At 44.9% G+C, this 19,295-nt stretch overlaps 2 protein-coding genes across 2 annotated transcripts in view; both read right to left on the bottom strand.

The window, feature by feature from the left end:
• Window positions 1–2,903: 2,903 nt before the first annotated feature.
• oacyl (O-acyltransferase like) lies at window positions 2,904–12,853 on the bottom strand. The gene is made up of 15 exons (XM_060038688.1): window positions 12,691–12,853; window positions 11,401–11,534; window positions 11,056–11,134; window positions 10,369–10,504; window positions 9,807–10,060; window positions 9,253–9,450; window positions 8,682–8,784; window positions 8,493–8,594; window positions 8,111–8,276; window positions 7,645–7,724; window positions 6,806–6,916; window positions 6,411–6,534; window positions 5,936–6,122; window positions 5,124–5,266; window positions 2,904–4,207 (listed from the first exon to the last, which is right to left on the bottom strand). Exons 1-15 carry the CDS (start codon window positions 12,851–12,853, stop codon window positions 4,103–4,105), a joined length of 2,085 nt encoding a protein of 694 aa, XP_059894671.1. The 3' UTR covers window positions 2,904–4,102.
• Window positions 12,854–13,911: 1,058 nt separating this feature from the next.
• znf532 (zinc finger protein 532) overlaps window positions 13,912–19,295 on the bottom strand; it is a 6,890-nt gene continuing 1,506 nt past the window's right edge. Inside the window, exons 2-7 of the mRNA XM_060039076.1 lie at window positions 19,115–19,291; window positions 17,305–17,467; window positions 16,778–17,092; window positions 16,471–16,583; window positions 16,255–16,387; window positions 13,912–15,878 (exon numbers count right to left, since the gene is read on the bottom strand). Of these exons, the coding sequence (XP_059895059.1) occupies window positions 15,321–15,878; window positions 16,255–16,387; window positions 16,471–16,583; window positions 16,778–17,092; window positions 17,305–17,467; window positions 19,115–19,291 (1,459 nt within the window). The 3' untranslated portion in view covers window positions 13,912–15,320. The remainder of the gene's footprint in view (window positions 15,879–16,254; window positions 16,388–16,470; window positions 16,584–16,777; window positions 17,093–17,304; window positions 17,468–19,114; window positions 19,292–19,295) is intronic.

Genomic DNA, 19,295 nt, shown 5'->3' with positions numbered 1-19,295 from the left:
AATCTAGAGGGTCATGTTATATCACACTTAACATGTTAAATCACATTTAACATGACCCTCTAGATTCTAAAGGGTCATGTTAAATCACAGATGGATGGTTTTATATCTTGGCCCGTTTGAGGATTGGATTAATTGGATCCAATCAAGTGATTCAGATTCATTAAGACATGGATTAAGATCATTGAATATCTCAAATACTTCACTAATCCAGAAGGGAAATTCAGGAATGACACCAGCCAAAACGTGAATAGAACACGGCAAAACCGAGCAGGTGCACTTTGCTTGGTCCTCGTTTCGGATAAGCATTGATTGGTTAACTTAGAGTCTAAAGCTGCAGTTATAGTGGACTGGCTGTCCCTCAGACCATTAGAACCATGGATCCAAAGGAATGACGTTCAGGTGAAGGATGCATCGTTCTTAATAAACCCTTCTGTCCCATCCCAAATGATGTCCTTTCCCCCGGGCCCCGACCCTCTCTCAATCTGCTACACCTCTATGCCATCCGAAGCAATAGCTTATGCTCTTTTTTTTGTTGCTGTTGATGTTGCAAGTCAGTCAGTCAGTCAGTCAGTCAGTCAGTCAGTCAGTCAGTCAGTCTATTGTTCTTTGTATTTGACCATTAGAGCAACAGCTTGTGGCATCTGATGGCGTGCCCCAATAGGTGCCTTTAAGGGCAACCATCCTTGACCTAAAGCTAACGATGTGGGAGGAGGCAACCTTTATAGCATGTCTTCTGGGAGGGAATCAGATCACTTTGAAAACACCAGTGTCAACACAGAAATAACAACATGATTATTAATTACTGTACTCTGTTCAAATCCCTTCTCAGCTTGCTTAGTGCTAAACTCTGTGTCAAAACACACATTTGTGGTGTTGTATTAGCTGAAGAAGCGTAGACATCTGCACTGTAACAACCAGTGAACAGATTGAAAGAACCCATTCAATGGCAGTGAAAGCGCATTAATATCCTATAGCATCCTATAACCTTTATTTTTTTTAGTTTTCCTGTCACTTTTTCTCACGATCTTGTTATATTGTTACATTTTATAATGCATGTAGCCTAACAGACTTCCTTTATCTTTCTGAAACAATGGAACTATGTCGGATAATAGTCATAGTTATCCAACATGTTCAAAGTCAGACCATTCAGTGTATAAAGAGGTCGTATGTTGTTGCAAAATGATTCTCCAGGACAGTTTCATTACCTGGATTCCTGAGGTTACGTCAACTTTTCTTGTCAGTGGAACAGACAGGTGTGCCACTGTCTTAAAAACAGCACGTTGTAAACTTCTATTTAGGGAGTCCAGAAAGTAGTGACTGTGTGTGCGTGTGTGTGTTTGTGTGTATGTGTTTTGGCGTGTGTGTGAAAGGGTTGTGTTTGTGTGTTGGGTGTTTGTGTGTCTGTGTGCTTTTCTTTGTGTGTTGGGTATGTCTCTGTTGGGCATGTCGTGTGTGTGTGTATGTGCCTTTGTTTGTGTGAGTTGGCTGTGTGTTTTTGCAGTGTGTGTGTTTGTGTGTATCTGGGACTTTGTGTATGCGGTTGGGTTTGTGTTGGGTGTGTATGCATGGCTGTGGGTGTGTGTATTGGTGTGGATGTGTGTGTAAGAGGTTGCTGACCAACCTCTTCTCATTTATGATGCTTTAGTGAAAGATTTACGATTTTTTTATTGTTAATTCTTTCTTATGCATAAACTATTGCAGGTGAACTAGTGCTTACATTATTAGGGGGTTAGGGTTAAGGATCATCTTGGAAGTTGGGTAAAAACTGAGTGATCAAATAAACAAACAGGAGAAATTGACACACGCATGCTAACACACAAAATAACACATACAAAATTAAGAAAAAAACTCACATAAGCTGTAGTTGTTTCATTCATCGTATATATTTTGTGAGAACGTCTGTTATTGTGTTCGTCTGGATGCGTATAGGCCTATATTGCTGACATCAAACTGAGTTTGGGATGATGTGTCATTTTTAGCACAAATCATCTTAAAACTAAAAAATGCATTGAGCCAATATGTCTCCCAATTAACTTAACATGTGAGTTTTGGATGCAACTCATTGATAACTGACCCTCTCAATTATCAATGAGTTGCAAGCCTGCTGGAGACTCTTTGATTTGATATTACATGATTGGTATGATACTCTTTTAGATATGGTGACTAACATCACTTGACTAACATGACCTCACTACATCAGCAGCTATAAAGAGAAGACAACAAGCAGTGGAAAATAATTACGGGATTGGGATATGTTGTTGTCGAGTTTTGGCTTTTGGCTTGACCCTGTGGAGTTATGTGTATGAACGGAGAGCTGTACAAGTAGAGAGTCATCTTACCCAAGCATGATATATTTAAACCATGTTGTCGCACGATCTGCCCACTAGCTGGAGTCTGAAGCTCTCTCTCTCTCTCTCTCTCTCTCTCTCTCTCTCTCTCTCTCTCTCTCTCTCTCTCTCTCTCTCTCTCTCTCTCTCTCTCTCTCGCTCTGGCAGAATGGACTGGCTCCCAGGAAAAACCTACATGGAGAAACCGCGCCTTCTGGCGATCGTAGAAGTGTACGTATGTGTTTATGTGAGAACTTGACTCAGCCGTATCCCCCACCATTACTCAGTATACAGGCTGCAATCTTAAACCCTGGCAGTTTCTCCCTGGTAACATTAAGTGACATGGTAGCTACAATATTTATACAAACACAATCTGATAGCCCATTTGGAACCTTTATTTGTAGAAACAATATTTTGAACAAAACCTTTTTGTAATTTGTGTCAAAATATTAAACATGAATTGAAAAAACGAGTTATGTACTGATTGCTCAGTGTGTAAAGAGTGGATTATAAAATATAAATGTCACTAGGCTAGGATCCGGTATATTTAAACCGCCACCGTCATTAAATTATATTCCACATGAACCAGGACAAGATAAATCAGGTTCGAATATTTCATTAAGTTAGCCTTTTCTACACACACATACATACCCTGTCATAATCTAATAGGTACCCAATAGTAAACAAATAGCAACAGTAAGTTATTTGTCAGATCCAGATTTGTAGACCCCTGATTCCAAAACTGTGGAACTTTATTCCCAGTACACTTATGTATGTACTGGGGAAGAACATACCGTCCCTTTACACACAAGTATTGGTACATCCTGTAGTCCTATTGGTGCTCTGTTTGTATAAAAGATTACAGAGTTTCTCCAGAGTAATTAACCTGTATGTTGGGGGCTGGAATCTAAACACTTGAAATGATTGGTCTTCATTATACTTGATTACACTTGATTCTGCAATTATATATTTGTTATAATTATAAAATAACAACGTAATAACAATTTGGGCCATGTGGCCTCTCTCTGTTCTTTTTCACCACTGAAGGGATTGCCATGAAGTGTAGATTCCAGATGATGTCAGAATAGGTGTCATTATTCCAGTATTGTGAAGTTACTTTTATAAATCACAATCAAACCACAGAGGGTTTGATTGGATCAAAAACTGCTGTTTACCCAATCGTCCCCCAGAGGACGCCATTTTAAAGGCCTTCTAGCATAGCCCTCCTGCCCCCATCGCTCGGGCGTGAGTCACTGCCTGGCGCTCTGAGATTGTAGATCATAATAATCATATTTACACCTTGAAATTCTAACTCGGTTTAATGACGGAAAACTTCCCTTGGTGAAACACTGACAGTTGATTTGTCAAGAGGCTTATTAAACCACTTATCCGACCCTTAATCTAACTAGGCTAAAGCACTTTGATGTGGCTAGTTCTGTAAATAGAACTATTCATGAAGGCAAAACAGAGTAAAGGAACATACTTTCCTTTAAATGTGACTTTATTACTATGATACAGTCATATACATATTTAAAGAAGTTTCTATCAAATAGCTTGCATATGATTTAACCTACTCGATGTGGTCAGGTCTGTGATCAGTGTGTATTTGATGTGCATTTAATGCCGTTGGCAATGGGGATTCCATCAAACGATCGATCCTATCAACATTTTAAACTGTGTTCGGGTCAGACCCTCACAGAACCCAAGAGCTGAGTTGAATCAGACTATAGATTTCATTCTTGGTGGAGCGGGATGAATGGGATGATGTCTACCCTCTATCCACTGCTTCTCCGCAGGAAGAGGTATGGTTTCTCCACCAGCACCGTGAGGACGTAGCCAGCCGCCAGCGTGAGGGTCACGTGACCCAGGAACAGGTACATCTAGAGGGTCAAGACAGACAGGAGACGAGTGAATCACATGTATCACTCATATCACATATATTACGGTAAAAGGAGATCAAATATATTACAAAAACACTGGATCATGGATCTCTTAGAGCCACTATCCCTCCTCAACATGGTCACCGGCAAGACCTTATCCCCCCTCCCTCCACCCCAACATAAGAAAATCACGCTCTACGGCTCCACATTACTCTCTCTCCAGCTCCACATTCTATAGAGATGCCTCTGTATGTATTATCAAAAAGTATATTTTTTCTATAATCTTCACCTGGCTACCTGACTACCTATATTGTGGCCTCGACTTGTATCTGTGAAACTATATTCAATCGTCTAAATAGTGATAGTTCATCGATGTAATCTTCCTATAGGCCTACACCATAACCTGGATTATTCAGGGATTGTATTGCATCATCATTCCCTCACGTTCCACTTTAGCAGCAATCAGAATCTGAATGCCTTGTTGCCATGAAACAAAGGCTTCCGCTTACTCACAGCAACAAGGGGACACGTTTTAAACCTCAGACGCATTACTCTTCAAGGCAAAATTAAACTTCTGCGTCGAACAGCCAGCCACTGTAAGATACACGCATCTTTCCAAAAGGTTTTCCTTGTCATTTATATATTGACCAGTTGGGAAGATTCCACGTATAGATATTCGTTAAGTACGACACATCACTTAATCTCATTAAACAGATGACACAGAGTTATGGCTTTTGGTGGACTATACTCAGAATCTCCAGGACACATTGAACCTTGAGCACAAGCACTGGTGCAGAAAGAGCCTTGGCCTGCGTCTACCGCAGCCAATCATCACCACCTGCCCTTTCAATGCACTGCGCAAGAGACGGGCGGCCCACCAGGTCGATGTTTGGTGCAGTGTTAGGGGGTCTCTTACAAAGTTGAAGTTGGTGAAGTGCATGGTGGTCTCCTGCCTGCCGTTGTAGAGGATGATGAGGAAGGGGTGGATGAGGTAGCAGGAGAAGCTGATGTGAGACAGAGGAGCCCACACACCCAGAGACAGCAGGCTGTGGACCAGGCCTAGGGGACGGTAAGGGAGATGTGAAAGAGAGAGAGCGATAGAACCACGACGAGAGAGAGAGACAGAGAGAGAGAGAGAGAGAGAGAGAGAGAGAGAGAGAGAGAGAGAGAGAGAGAGAGAGAGAGAGAGAGAGAGAGAGAGAGAGAGAGAGAGAGGGGATGCTGACTGAACATTCATAAAAACAAGCAATATCATGTACTTAAAGCAGCAAAACTGGAAGCAATTTTATTCATTAATATACAATAAATGAATCCTGTAGTGCAGATCAGGATATTGTGTAGTATCAACTTTAGCAGACAACTTTAGATGTTTATCTGGAGTCTGATTTGTTAGACTATGCAACTCCCAGCTAGACTCACAGGCCACACTACATGCTTCGCTCAACCAGCGACTGAGGACATTGTCCCAGGTTTCGTTGCTTAAACAAGAGTGTGGATTGTGTGGTTGATGGCTGGTTTAACCAGCCTCATCCGGCCTGAGTCAGTCTGATTGGACTCAAGGGCTGAGTGAGGCTGCACACCTGTTGTGCATTGAGCAATCAATGTGCACATGTTAGAGGATCCATATTATACCCCCAGCTGTGGCTGTGATTAGCCATTACAAGCCGTTTATAAACCCCCACTCGGGGGGGGGGGGGGGGGGGGGGGACTATCGCCTAACAGGCTCACCTCCATAGCCCTCCTCACAGGCTAGTATGATCCAGGCCACGTTCAGAGCCCACAGGGGCCGGTGGACCCCCTGGTACAGGGCGTGTGCGACGGACGGGTGGTCCGGGACGTCCTTCAGCACGTAGGCCAGCACCACCACCGCCGCCATCCCCACCAGACACGAGACCCAGCCCAACACCGCCTGCCACTGGGGACCCAGGGGAAGAACCAGGGGAAGAACCAGGGGAAGAACCAGGGGACCAACGAAATATGGATGATAAGGAGGATTGTGGATGATAAAAATATGAACAACAACAATCAAAATGGAGGCAGGATAGTGTAGTGGCTAGAATGTTCAACTCCCAGCTGAAAGGTACTCGGTTCGATCCCCGATCCCCACAGTCTCGCCTTAATACACCCCTTAACCCCTTAACCCACGCGCCCTAATAACATAGTAATAGGACAGTCCATGGTGAAGAGCAACAGATGGGTGTACCTGGTGCTTGAGAAGCTGGTCCCTCCTGGTGGTGATGTATATACCCAGCAGAATGCCTATTAGGTAAGGTCCGTATCTGGTGTACGGCTTGCTGTAGTAATACTGGAAATAGCTTTCATAGGTTCTGAAAAAAAATTACATACATATATTTTGATTAAATAAAACAATGCTAATCTATAAATTAATACATACATGTAAGCCTATGTTGATTTAGGACGACAAAATGAATGTCAATAAAAGCGATCAAGATATTGATTGTTGATTGAAGAAAGAAATACTAATATGTAAATCCTGTTTTTTTTTTTATTGTTTGTATTGTTCTTTTGTTTCCAAACAAAGTCAACCGATATGTATAGAACCTATGTTGTCATGTGTTAGTGAGGCCGGTGCCTTACAGGGTGGTGGGCTGGTGTACTGGCAGCTGCAGCAGGGCAGTGATGACGGCACTGGCCAGGCCTGACAGCAGCAGCAGGAGGGCCGAGACCACCAGCAGCGCGCACCTGTTACTGGGGTGCACACACACAACCGCAACCGCACGGCTCACTGTCTGTACGCTCTCAGGAGACTTACAACAAGGGGAGCTTGGGAACAATCGATGCGGTACTAATCAATATTCAGAGGACAAGTTTGGAAAGGAGAAACACAGGCGGGCAAAATCAATGGTAAGTGCTTATAAGCCACTATCTTATGTCAGTCCAACAGCCAACACAATGAGTGTTTATTCTAATAAATCGATACATTAGAGCGATTCTATCCTGATCCTGGCTCACACATAAATAGGGTTTGTATCGTTTGTTATAACATTTGTCATGGTGTAATACTAATGTAATGTGCAGTAATAACTGTTGTCCTACAGTCTGTAGAGGTAAATGAGCAGAGGAGTGGTGTAATACTATGATTATGATAATGTAACGTGTAGTAATAACTTACAGCCTGTAGAGGTAAATGAGCAGAGGAGTGGTGTAATACTATGATTATGATAATGTAACGTGTAGTAATAACTTACAGCCTGTAGAGGTAAATGAGCAGAGGAGTGGTGTAATACTATGATTATGATAATGTAACGTGTAGTAATAACTTACAGCCTGTAGAGGTAAATGAGCAGAGGAGTGGTGTAATACTATGATTATGATAATGTAACGTGTAGTAATAACTTACAGCCTGTAGAGGTAAATGAGCAGAGGAGTGGTGTAATACTATGATTATGATAATGTAACGTGTAGTAATAACTTACAGCCTGTAGAGGTAAATGAGCAGAGGAGTGGTGACGTAGAACTGGAAGTCCAGGGACAGATACCAGGTCCAGGGGGCGCACTGCAGTGGAGACAGGGTACAGACACACAGATCGCACTGTCACACATCAGTCTGACACGAACGCATCTCAGGTTTTGTGCAACGTGCTAACATAGAACAGATACGTCGATATTTATTTTAAATGAACTGTTTTACACTAATACACAGACTACAACACACACACACACACACACACACACACACACACACACACACACACACACACACACACACACACACACACACACACACACACACACACACACACACACACACACACACACACATTACAACAAGATTGTAGATGATGAAGATAATGCCGAAGGAGATGAGATAATCACGTCATGTCACTTTCATTCAACTCTCGGGTCCAAATCCGAAATTGTGTCGGAAGAGTTTGAACTCACGATGTCCGTGATGGTGAACAGGTTGTTGACCAGCAGTAAGTTGGACCACCAGTACTTCTTACAGTTGATGACCTGGTCCTCGGCTATGAACCAGAAGGCCCCTCTCTGGACCACGGAGTAGAAGCCGATGGACAGACACACGATGAAGAGATGCAGGGGCTGCACCCTAGGGAGACAGCGGGTGAGTCTATGCACACAGCAGACAGCCAGACAGCAGGCTACTTGTGTAGTTTTGCACAGTAGCGTCTCAGCCCAGGTAGCTAAACAGACAGACACATGGACACGCAGTTAAAGTGATACAGATACACTGATTGTCCGTGTATCGTGATGGATAGTCACGTCACATTGAGTTGATGGATCTATTATGAACCCGTCTTGGCACCTTTTGAACCTCTTGAAGATGAAGTGGGCCACCAGACCCCGGCTCAATTTGTCCTCAGCCCTCTGGATGGATCCCAGCAGAGACCTTGCGCTGAGTAGACCACTGCAACACAGACAGTACCCACATGTCACTGAATCACAATCCACATAGAGTAGGATTGACTGGGGCAGCAGGGTTCTCCTATCTTACCCCAGAAGGAGGAAGGTGTCCACGCCAAGGTAGACTGGCCCGCTGAAGGCAAACACGTACAGGGGGCTGCTTTCTACCGTCTTCTTCCATTCCTTTTCATTATCTAGAACAGAGGAGACACGACCATTCAAGAACACCCTCGCCATTCGATGCTTTCCCAGTTGCTACCCATTGCGCGCCTAACCATCTTTGGATAGAGTAGTTCTGTGTTCCTCCTCAAGGTTCCCTCTGCTTAGATCCAGAGAATCCGAGCAATGCATCCACAGTGAAGCCCTTTTAAATCATGGCTCAGTTGTGGCTTAAATATTTTGATAATACTTATGCCGGTCTGCACTGGCTTAGGGGTTATTTTTTTACCTCTCTTTTACCTAAGACTGAAAGGCTTTTCCGTTTTTAAGGACGTTGAAAACATATGCATACCTTTCACCTTAGAGGGCTTAGGGTTAGGAGTTTGAAGCCCTTTGAGACTCTTAAGTGATCAAAAACCACAATGGACTCTGACGGACTTGGCTCGACAACGGAGAGCCTGACCGGCCAGATCCCCCGGGAGCCGGGGGGGGGGGGACCTCACCCAGGTTGTTCCAGGCGCTGAGCTGGGTGCTGTGGCCGCAGATGATCCAGAGGAGGCTGAGGATTCGGATGCCGTTCACCGAGGCGTAGCTCCCCGCTGGGTCTGCGGAGGAGGAGGTGGAGGAGGAAGAGGTGGTGCTGAGCACACCCTGGGTGGTGTTCTGCAGGGAGAACGCCTGGAGGCACCAGTACACATAGCCTGGAGGGGAGGGGACGACACGGACCGGTGAGGATGCTACGACGGTTCTCAATCGGTGGCCCGCGAGCCAGAACTGGGCCTCAGTGCGAGGGTCGTGGGGATGTCAATAACGATATGTTTTCCATGTCAGTAGCTGCAGATCTTCAGATTTTATCTATCAGTCGTACACAAATATTTTCCTGGACAAGATTCACACACACACGCACGCACGCACGCACGCACGCACGCACGCACGCACGCACGCACGCACGCACGCACGCACGCACGCACGCACGCACGCACGCACGCACGCACGCACGCACGCACGCACGCACGCACGCACGCACGCACGCACGCACACACACACACACACTTACCCGTATCCTCCTCCTCTGATCTGCTGCCGCCCATCTCGCCCAGCTGCTGCACAGCGTGAACATTGTTTTTCGTATCATTCCTGCCACTAGGGGTGCCGTTGGGCGACAGGGTCCCATACAGGTTAGAGGTAGCGGTAAGGGAAGAAGACCCCCGAGGCACCCCAGGGTTCACTACTTTGTGGTGCTGCCACCTGATGAGGGCAGTGAGCAGTGTGGCCGCGAGAGGAACTGCGATCATAGCGACACAGACAAACCTGAAGGGGGAAAAGAAATGCTGCCGTTACATCACTTTGAGATATACTACCCCTGTGAGGAAGGGTTTGGTTTGAATTGCTCAGTGGTATACCATGCGCTAGAAAAAAATACAATACAATTCTATTCACTTTGTGTCCTTTTTCCTACAGCTGCTTTTTCAAACAAGGTATTTTCTTTCGGTTTGGATCAATTGATTATTAACTTGATTGTTTTCAATCTCTTTGGATCAATCCCTTTGTCAAAATACTGAACATAATCGTAGGACATAATGCTGGGTGAGATGAGCCATGGACTGCGTAGTGCGTACAGGCAGGTGACAGCAGAGAGGTCAGGGCTGGCTGTGTCGGAGGCACACTGGGTCATGAAGATGCCCTGGGCGGACTGGGAGACCAGGATGGAGGGCAGGGCCGGGATGAGGGAGGACTCGGCAACCTGGAACGCCTCTGGGAGGAGGAAAATTCTGAGCATTATTCCAATTATTTTTTCTTCTTTTTTAAAATATTTGTATGTGTATTTTACGTCATTTTTTTTAATTTTTAATTATTATTATTTTTATATATTATTTTTTACATATATTACATCTATCTATTATATTGATATGTAAATATATATTTTTATTATAAATCTTCTTATTTATAGCCTAAGTTAAAACAGTGCAAAAGAAAGTGTCGATTTTAATATTTGTCTGATGCACAGGGTTTTTAGGCAGCAGACTCGGGTGTTATGAGCGGCACCTATGTTTCTCTTTCGATGGCGTACGATAGACTGTAAAAACTGTTGCACACTGCGTATCATTAGCGGTTTTAAAGTGTGACACTGCTGTAGTTTTTTCTGCAGTCTCATTGGTTTCCTTCAAACTTTTTGAGGGTTCTGGGATTTAAATATGCAAATTGAGAAACTCGATGGGATAAATGCCCAAATCGTAGCCAGTTTAAAGTCAGCCTCGGGGCGAAACAGATGTTATAAGAGGAATCAAACAGAAAGTGAAACTGACCGCATATCACAAGAGTCTCCACCTCGTCCTCCTCACAGGAGTCAGGGACACAGATCCCCACAAAATACTGGATGTTATCCTACAATAGATAATGATATGATAAGTGATGACCGAGATGAAACGATTAATGTCAGTTTCTATTATTACGAAAAGTGTCTTTGAAACTCATTATCAAGGAGCTTTTAGCTGACTTATAAGGTTTACCTCCTCCTAGAAGCTACAGCATTTTGTTACAGCATTACAGGTTATGGTGTTCAAATTTCATTGAGTGCACTTTCAGTTACACCACCTGCATAGATACTACTAAATAAATACCAAGTAAACAATGAGATCCTGAGTGTTTACCTGCTTGAGGAACACCTGGCAGTACTGTCCGGAGAAGGCCGGGCCCCTGACTGAGAGACACTCTTGCAGAGACCCTGGCATGTTGACGTTTCCCCCAGCCACATCGCTGCCCATCTTCCCAAACGCATCGTACACTGAAAGGAGAGCAGTACACAAACACACACACACACACACACACACACACACACACACACACACACACACACACACACACACACACACACACACACACACACACACACACACACACACACACACACACACACACACACACACACACACACACACGTATACGTACATGTACATAAACACACACACACACACACACACACACACACACACACACACACACACACACACACACACATGCATGCACACACACACATGCGTGCCGGACACATGCACGCACGGACGTACACACACAGAAACACACACACACACACACACACACACACACACACACACACACACACACACACACACACACACACACACACACACACACACACACACACACACACACACACACACACACACACACACACACACACACACACACACACACACACACACACACACACACACACACACACACACACACACACACACACACACAAAGAAACATACACTGTGATGAATAGAAAACATTAAACTAACAAAAAACGGAACAATATGCGCTGATTTAATGCATAACTTATAAAGGGGCTAATGAGTAGGGACTAATGAGTAAGGGCTAATGAGCAGCGACTATGCTGGGGGTAATTTTGCAGTAAGGACCCACTCGCTGAACATCAACCTGCTTATTACACGGTGACTTACTAAAGTAACCAACAATTTCAGCCAAAAATATGTTATTGTTTTAAATAGGATTTTTATCACTTCCGCAAAATAATAATCTTTTGAGATTAGCTTTTGTAGTGTTAAATTTAACATCAAACTAAACATTTCCATTTAGGATTAAGTGAGACTAAGTTCTTTCTGTGGATTGATCTATGATCAGATCAGTGTCTATGTGTCCAGTGTCCAAGTTACTCATAGCAGCAGTCTGCTATGCAGAAATAACAGACCCTCAAATGCTGTAATTGAACAATCAGAATCTAGCATTCAACAAAGCTGTGTAAAAAAAAACCAATAACGGCTAAAATATTCAACGATGGCATGCAAAGATATCAAATAAAACTTGTCAGGCGCGTGTGATGCATCGCATGATTTATATATATAATTTCAGAAAATCCTTGAAAAAACGTCCACTTCCCCATGAAGAAGAAAAAGCATCGAACGATGACTTACTGAGAGCAGCATAGTGCTGGGGCGGGTCCAGGCTGATGTCTCTGAGGAAGACCTGCACGTCGGACAGACACCTGTCGGACACGTTGAGGGCCCGGCCTCTGTCCGGGGCCTCTCCCGCTCCACCTGCTGCCCACAGCAAGAGGGCCAGCCACACCCGAGACATCGCACGACTGCACCTCCCCGAGTGGGAGTGGGATCTTTTAAACGACAGAGCCGAAGCACGTGTCATGTTTTAAACAAGGCGGAGGCGGTGAAATGCCTGTTTCATGGTGGGATCTAAAAATAAAGGCCTTGCCTAATTTGTGGATTCGCACACCTGCCTTTCCACCTGAGGTGACGGATTTAGTGGCGGGTCTGGTTTCGTGGAGGCTGGCTTCAGCCGATGCCAGAACAATCAGAAGCCCTGCCTGTCCTGGTTGTGTAACTATTGGTGGTAATATTCACAATGTGAATGATTCATGTAGCCTGCTAGCATCATTATAACGTCCAGCAACACAGCTATGCTATATATTCACCCCATGTAATTAAAGGCTTGCATATCGATAGCGCTGTTCCTTGGTACTGCTGTGTTTTTGCTGTGTTTTTGTCGATTTATATTTTTGTAATTGATATATCTTTTATGTTTCAGTGTCTTTGTTACATGTTCGCAAGAGTGTCATTGGCCCAGGATGCCTTATAGGTTGGTCCTTGCGTTATACTGCTCATTTTAACAATTCATTTTAATAAAAAATGTGTTGAGTTTTATGTATACATCACCTTTTATAGCGTCTTTAACTCCAAACGATCTCAAAGAAAGATTCATAGTTTGCACTTAGCATGATAGCCATGCTATCACACTTTACAAGGAGACAATGTTTTCGTGTGCAGTGCACATCCAGTCTTGGTTTGCCCGGTTTTTGGTTTAATTGATGGACATTAACAGCCGCACAAGTATGAGGATTGTGCAGAACAGGTGACGCTCATAGAAGTCATTATGGGTCTGTTACTTTTATGTACCCGGGCAGACGGGCGATGTTACCTCCCCTTGGCCACTGTACCACCCTTTGCCCTGGGACATGACAGTGGCAGACCCATAATGTAATGACCTAGGAGGACCCCTTTGTGAAAAGGGTCTATTCTCAGACCTCTTTTCACACAGTTTCAAAATACACCACTGCTATAGTTTTAGCAACAGTGTGGGGAATAAACGACGTGCAAAATAATGTCATATTAACAAACAAATGAGAAAATAGGTTTTATTTCGTCTCATGTGTCCTTCAAACTCTTTGAGCGTTCCTATATGCTACTTGGGTTACACAGTTTTGATAGTACTGATATAGTATAGCCAGGTACTTTTATAGTGTGGATATAATTCTACTTCAGCTACAAAGTCAAGTTTTCTGCTGACACATTCCTTTTTTATTACCTGAAAATATTATGTTCTCTAAACAAGTAAAAAACACATCACAGTTTATACAAAGTTAAAACACCGAGCTAAGGATGATGATATTGTGTCTGATATAGCTTTATACTCCATGAAGCATGCAGTTAAGAAGTGTGTTGTTTAAAAATGCTGCTGTCCAAAGGCTGAAACGCGATTGTAGCATCCAGATAATATCCTTAAAGGTTGACAGGTTCATATAAAAAGAGCTGCCACACAATTCCTTAAAAATCCAGGAAGTACGTTGTGGAAAATACTCTCAAGTGAAACCATGGATAAAATCTGTTGCTCTGATTGCATTATATTAAGATTCAGTACGGCTTTTTGACCAGTTGTCCAAAGAGTAGAATAGGGGAATGAGAAACTTCATTCACTTATTATATTACTTTGTTTTATTTGAGAGCAATTTAAAAACGGACTCTACCAAATTGCTCCATGGTGTTGCTTTAGAAAATAGAACATTCAAATGAAGTGTCTCAGTTGGATGTTTACTTAATGCAAAAAAGATGTTTACTTAATGAAAATCGAATGGAAAAATAAATCTATTTATAGACTAACTAAATCAGATGGTAATCCTACTGCCTTCATTTTCCAGGTAGAAATTCAGGGTGTTGTGTGTGTGTGTGTGTGTGTGTGTGCTTGTGTGTGTGTGTGTGTGTGTGTGTGTGTGTGTGTGTCTGCCTGTGTGTGTTTGAGTTTGTGTGTGTTTGTTTGTGTGTGTGTCTGCCTGTGTGTGTGTGTGTGGGACGGGGTGTCGCAGTGCTATTAAACATTCATTGGACATTAAGAGTATTTGCAACTCCGAGCGCGGCAGCCCAGGGTCCCGCCAAAACAACCTGCACGTGATACGACACCCACAGTGTCGCGTCCACAACGGAACTGCTGCAAAATAAAACACTATTTTCTCGATCTATTCAAAGACGAAAACCTCTCGTGTACAAAAAAGTTATTTCAATTGTTCAACTCCGTCTGACCACACATAAAGTGACACTGAAATATCTTCCTACAACACATTGCATCTGTCTGTCTTCCACTTACATTTAGCACATAGATCCATTCAGTTCTTTATATATACATACATATACATACATAAATATACGTTTGTGCAAAACGTGTAGTCAAATATAAAGATCTTCATCACGCCATCCCGGTCACTGTCCCTCGACCCTCGAGTCCTCCTCGCCACCACCGGAGCTCTGACCCCGCCCCTTCACTTCTCGGCAGCGCTCAGCCTCTTGGCCTTGATGAACGCCATCCCGTGGGTCCTCATGTGGCTGTTCAGGTGTCCCTCCGTGTCAAACACCCTCCGGCACACCTGGCACCTCGGGCCCGGCAGCCCGCGGCCGCTCCCGTCCCTGACGTCCGACTGGTTCTCCCTCCCGCTCGGGCCGTCGCCCTCGCCGTCCTCCTCCTCGTCGGCGTCCGCGCGTCCGCGCCGGGCCAGGTTGTGGCGGTCCTTCAGCCGGTGGACGATGAAGAGGTGGCGCGCCAGCGAGCGGCGGGAGGTGTAGCAGAGGCCGCACTCCTGGCACTGGTGCGACGAGCCGTCCGTCTTGTGCTGCGGGATGTGCCGGCGGAAGGCCGCCGGGTCGGCCGCGCCGCAGAAGCCGCAGGCGGCGCACTGGAGCGCCTTGGGGAGCTGGACCTTGGGCTTCTTCACCGGCGGCGGCGGCGGCTGTGGACCGTGGGCGCCCCTGGGGTGCGGGCCGGGAGACCCCTCGCGGTCTCCCTCTTCTTCCTCCTCTGGTTTCCTCTTGGAGCCGGCGGCCTGTGGAAGACACCGAGGGCTTGTGGAGGACGTGTTTGAGGCACATTGAGGCGAGGAATTGATGAGGAAATACTGATTGATCAAGTACCACTAGAAGGTTGCCGCGAGTGGTACCACTCACATACAAGTGATGTTGGGGGTATCGGAGGGTGAATTCCATTTACTATTTCATATATTTCATTTTTTTCAGATTATATGAGGGTTGAAGAAAACAATGCTACAATGGTGCGTCTCATTTTCCTCACATTAAAACCGAAGACATTTTCATTGGGTTCTCGCTTTTAGTTTTTAACCTTTCTTCTCTGTGCCTCTCTGCGGCAGCAGATGTGGGCTTGCCCCCATCTCATACAGGGCTCTGTAGTGAGTGTAGGTTTACCTTGTTGGGTTGGGGTTCCACATCAGCAGGTTCCTGGCTCTTGGACTCTGGTTCCTTGACGTCGTGCATCAGTTGGATGTGTTGATCAAGCAGCACTCTCTTGGTGAACGGCTGACTCAGAGGAGGGCAATGCCTGCAAATTGCATGGAGATGAAATAACCGCAAAGTCGCTTTGTTTAAATGCCGCCAATAAATGACCAAAAACAAAGTACTCACGGACAGGTGTAGATTTTCCGCAGACCCTTGTGTTTCAGTCGGTTGTGTCGACACAGGCTGTGTGAGGAACTAAAGGACTTGTCACACTGCCGACACGGATGCTTCTTAAGGATCTATAATGAAAAAAACTTGTTTTTTTCGATCATGTGCGTGAGTCAATGCAACGCCCTTTCAAAACGGATCCCTTTGAGACATCACAAGTGGTGGGTCAACCCTTATACCAATGATGCACTTCGATCCGGGTCTGGGCCCGCCCACATTGTGATGTCACAGAGGATAGTTAAAAAACAGTGACTTGATCAATCACCTTGCCGTGGTCTCGCCTCACATGGGACACAAACCCCTCCCTGGTGGTAAAGACACCGTCGCAGTCCCCACACGTGTACACCTGTGGCCCCCGGGGGCCCCGATGGTCCCCTGAGTTACAGTGGCTGTTGGTCGTCTTCAGGGACAAGGGCCCGGGCTTCTTGTCTGGGAGGTTGGCATGGCCGCCATCTTTGTTGCTGCTGCTGCTGCTGTTGTTGTTGTTGTTGCTGTTGGAATGGGTGGGCTTGGTGCTCAGGGGCAGGTTGATGCCCAGGTTGGGAGGACCCTCGATGGTCTTTAGGGTCCCATGTGTGATCTGGAAGAATCCATAGGAACAGTGTTGGAGCCTCGATACTGATTCCAAACAAATCCCCACTAATTACAATCCCCCAGAAAACTCTACACGTTGTGTATATTAAAGTGATTAAAGTGATGTATAATATAAAGTAATATATACATACATGCGTCATTGATCTACATTATTGTCGATGAGTAGGAAAAGGGAATGTGAGAGTCTACGAGGTGTACCTTGATGTGGTCCAACAGGAGCTGCTTCTGGGCGTACAGCGAGGAGCAGTCGGGACACTTGAACACAGACACCTTGTGGCTGCCGACGTGCTGATCAAAGTGTGAGTTGAGCAGGGACTGCAGCGTGAACACCGTGTCACACATGGAACATTTATAAATCAACCTGGGGAAGTGAACACACAAAACACAATCTGTTAGCATGTAGAGTAAAACAATATTAATGTGTTTTAGTATCTATTTAATAAGTAAATAGGTAAACCACAATTTTCTGCCATTAACACACAGAGGCAGGTGAAAATATCGGCTAACTTTTAACAAATGGATGTATTCTTTTCTTTGGTTGTTGTGACTAATGACCCATGTCCACTTTATGGTTTGTGTTTGTTTACTCAACTTTAAGTCAAATCTCTCCTGGAGGGACAGTTAAGTTCGGAACTGAACTAAATAAAGAGGAATGAAGAAAGTTACTAAACCTGTGAAAATATCATAAACTGTTCCTAAAACAAGGAGGTGATCTGTTGTGTATGTCGTTTCACAGTGGTCATTTCAATGTCATTAATCTGCATCAATATATTTTAACTTTATATTTTAACAGCAAAGAGTCAGACAGGAGGAGCATCTGCTGCGGATGGCCCTGAATCGATTAGCGTAGACTTGCCATTGGACAGGGGGAAACACAAACTCAAGTAAGCTGCCGTGTCTTATTCTAACGAGAGTTTCCATGAAGGGGTTAATCCTGTTTCATGGTCCAAACAAAACGAATCAGACGAGGGTATTGAGTAACATGCCTGTTTATCCAAACCTGTATCATGTACGATTTTTGTGAACAAGCGGCCCGTATCAGATACGTGAAACTAAACATCAATGAATCTTTTTGCTGTAAAACTACTGTTAACCAAACAGAGCCTCCTCAATGTTCCTTCCCTTTTAGAGTTGGAAACTTTCTCTTTCCCTTTCGAGGGCTTCAGGTTAGCCGGTGCCTTGTTACATCCTGGGCCTGTGAAGCCCTTTCGACACTGTTACTGTGTCGACCTACCAGGCTGCACTGTATTTAATTACACACTTTGCTCCAGGGTCATCGACTGGTCCGGGCCCGGAACAGTGATTTATCCCACCTACCGCGCTCACCAGCAAACCCTCAACCCACACATCATGTCATCCCCAAGATTTACTTTGTTCATTACGCTGACCAACGGAGCCTAACGCTGTTAATAAAAACACAAGACACACTCGAGACATCTTTACGACCTGATGAGGTTAAGCCTCTTCCAGGCATTCCTGAGTTGTGAGTGTGCATCTCAGGAATGCATGGAAGAGGGGCCTGGACGATGCAATACGATACTCCAACATTCAAGCATACATTCAAATACAAAGTCATCCTCACAAGGATGACTAAGAACTTGGGACTGGTAAAAACAAGAAGGAAAAGGGCATGTGCCGACCATGCAGAGTTTTTTTCTTTTCATCCTATATGAGAAGCTATTGTGCCTGTATTTAGTTCTTTACATCCCCCTTTGTCTCTTTAACTCTGGGCTTCCCCACCCAGATATAGTGGGGGACATACAACAGATGGAGCATGTTTAGATGCCCCATACTCCCTCCCTCCCTCTCCCCCCCCCCCCCCCTCTCTCTCTCTCTCTCTCTCTCTCTCTCTCTCTCTCTCTCTCTCTCTCTCTCTCTCTCTCTCTCTCTCTCTCTCTCTCTCTCTCATATCATTAGGCTCAATAGGTTGACGAAAAATGCAATAGACTTATCAACTAAACGTCTGCCCACTAAGTTTGTTAGATTTCAGACAGTTGTTTAAACGTACTTGGGTTCTGCCAGCTTGGCTCCTGGGTGCTGGGTGTACCCATGTGAGTGAATGGCTTGTGCAGACTTGAACGCCATGGGGCACATGGGACATTTATAGAACACCTCGCAGTGGGTGTTCTGGATGTGGGACTTGAGGGACGCCGCATCTCCAAAGATCACACTGCAGTGGACGCACCTAC

Source organism: Gadus macrocephalus, chromosome 19 (genome assembly GCF_031168955.1).
Source record: "Gadus macrocephalus chromosome 19, ASM3116895v1".
Lineage (NCBI taxonomy): Eukaryota > Metazoa > Chordata > Actinopteri > Gadiformes > Gadidae > Gadus > Gadus macrocephalus.
Note: the sequence above shows the minus strand (reverse complement) of the source record. Positions and strands in the feature narration are given on the sequence as shown.

Excerpts from the sequence above, each read along its gene's own strand:
- oacyl (XM_060038688.1), bottom strand. The coding sequence starts at position 12,853 with ATGTCTCGGGTGTGGCTGGCCCTCTTGCTGTGGGCAGCAGGTGGAGCG. Across the intron at positions 10,505-11,055 it reads GGAGACTCTTGTGATATGCG|AGGCGTTCCAGGTTGCCGAG; the intron begins GTCAGTTTCACT and ends TCCTCCTCCCAG. Across the intron at positions 6,123-6,410 it reads ACCAGCTTCTCAAGCACCAG|TGGCAGGCGGTGTTGGGCTG; the intron begins GTACACCCATCT and ends CTGGGTCCCCAG.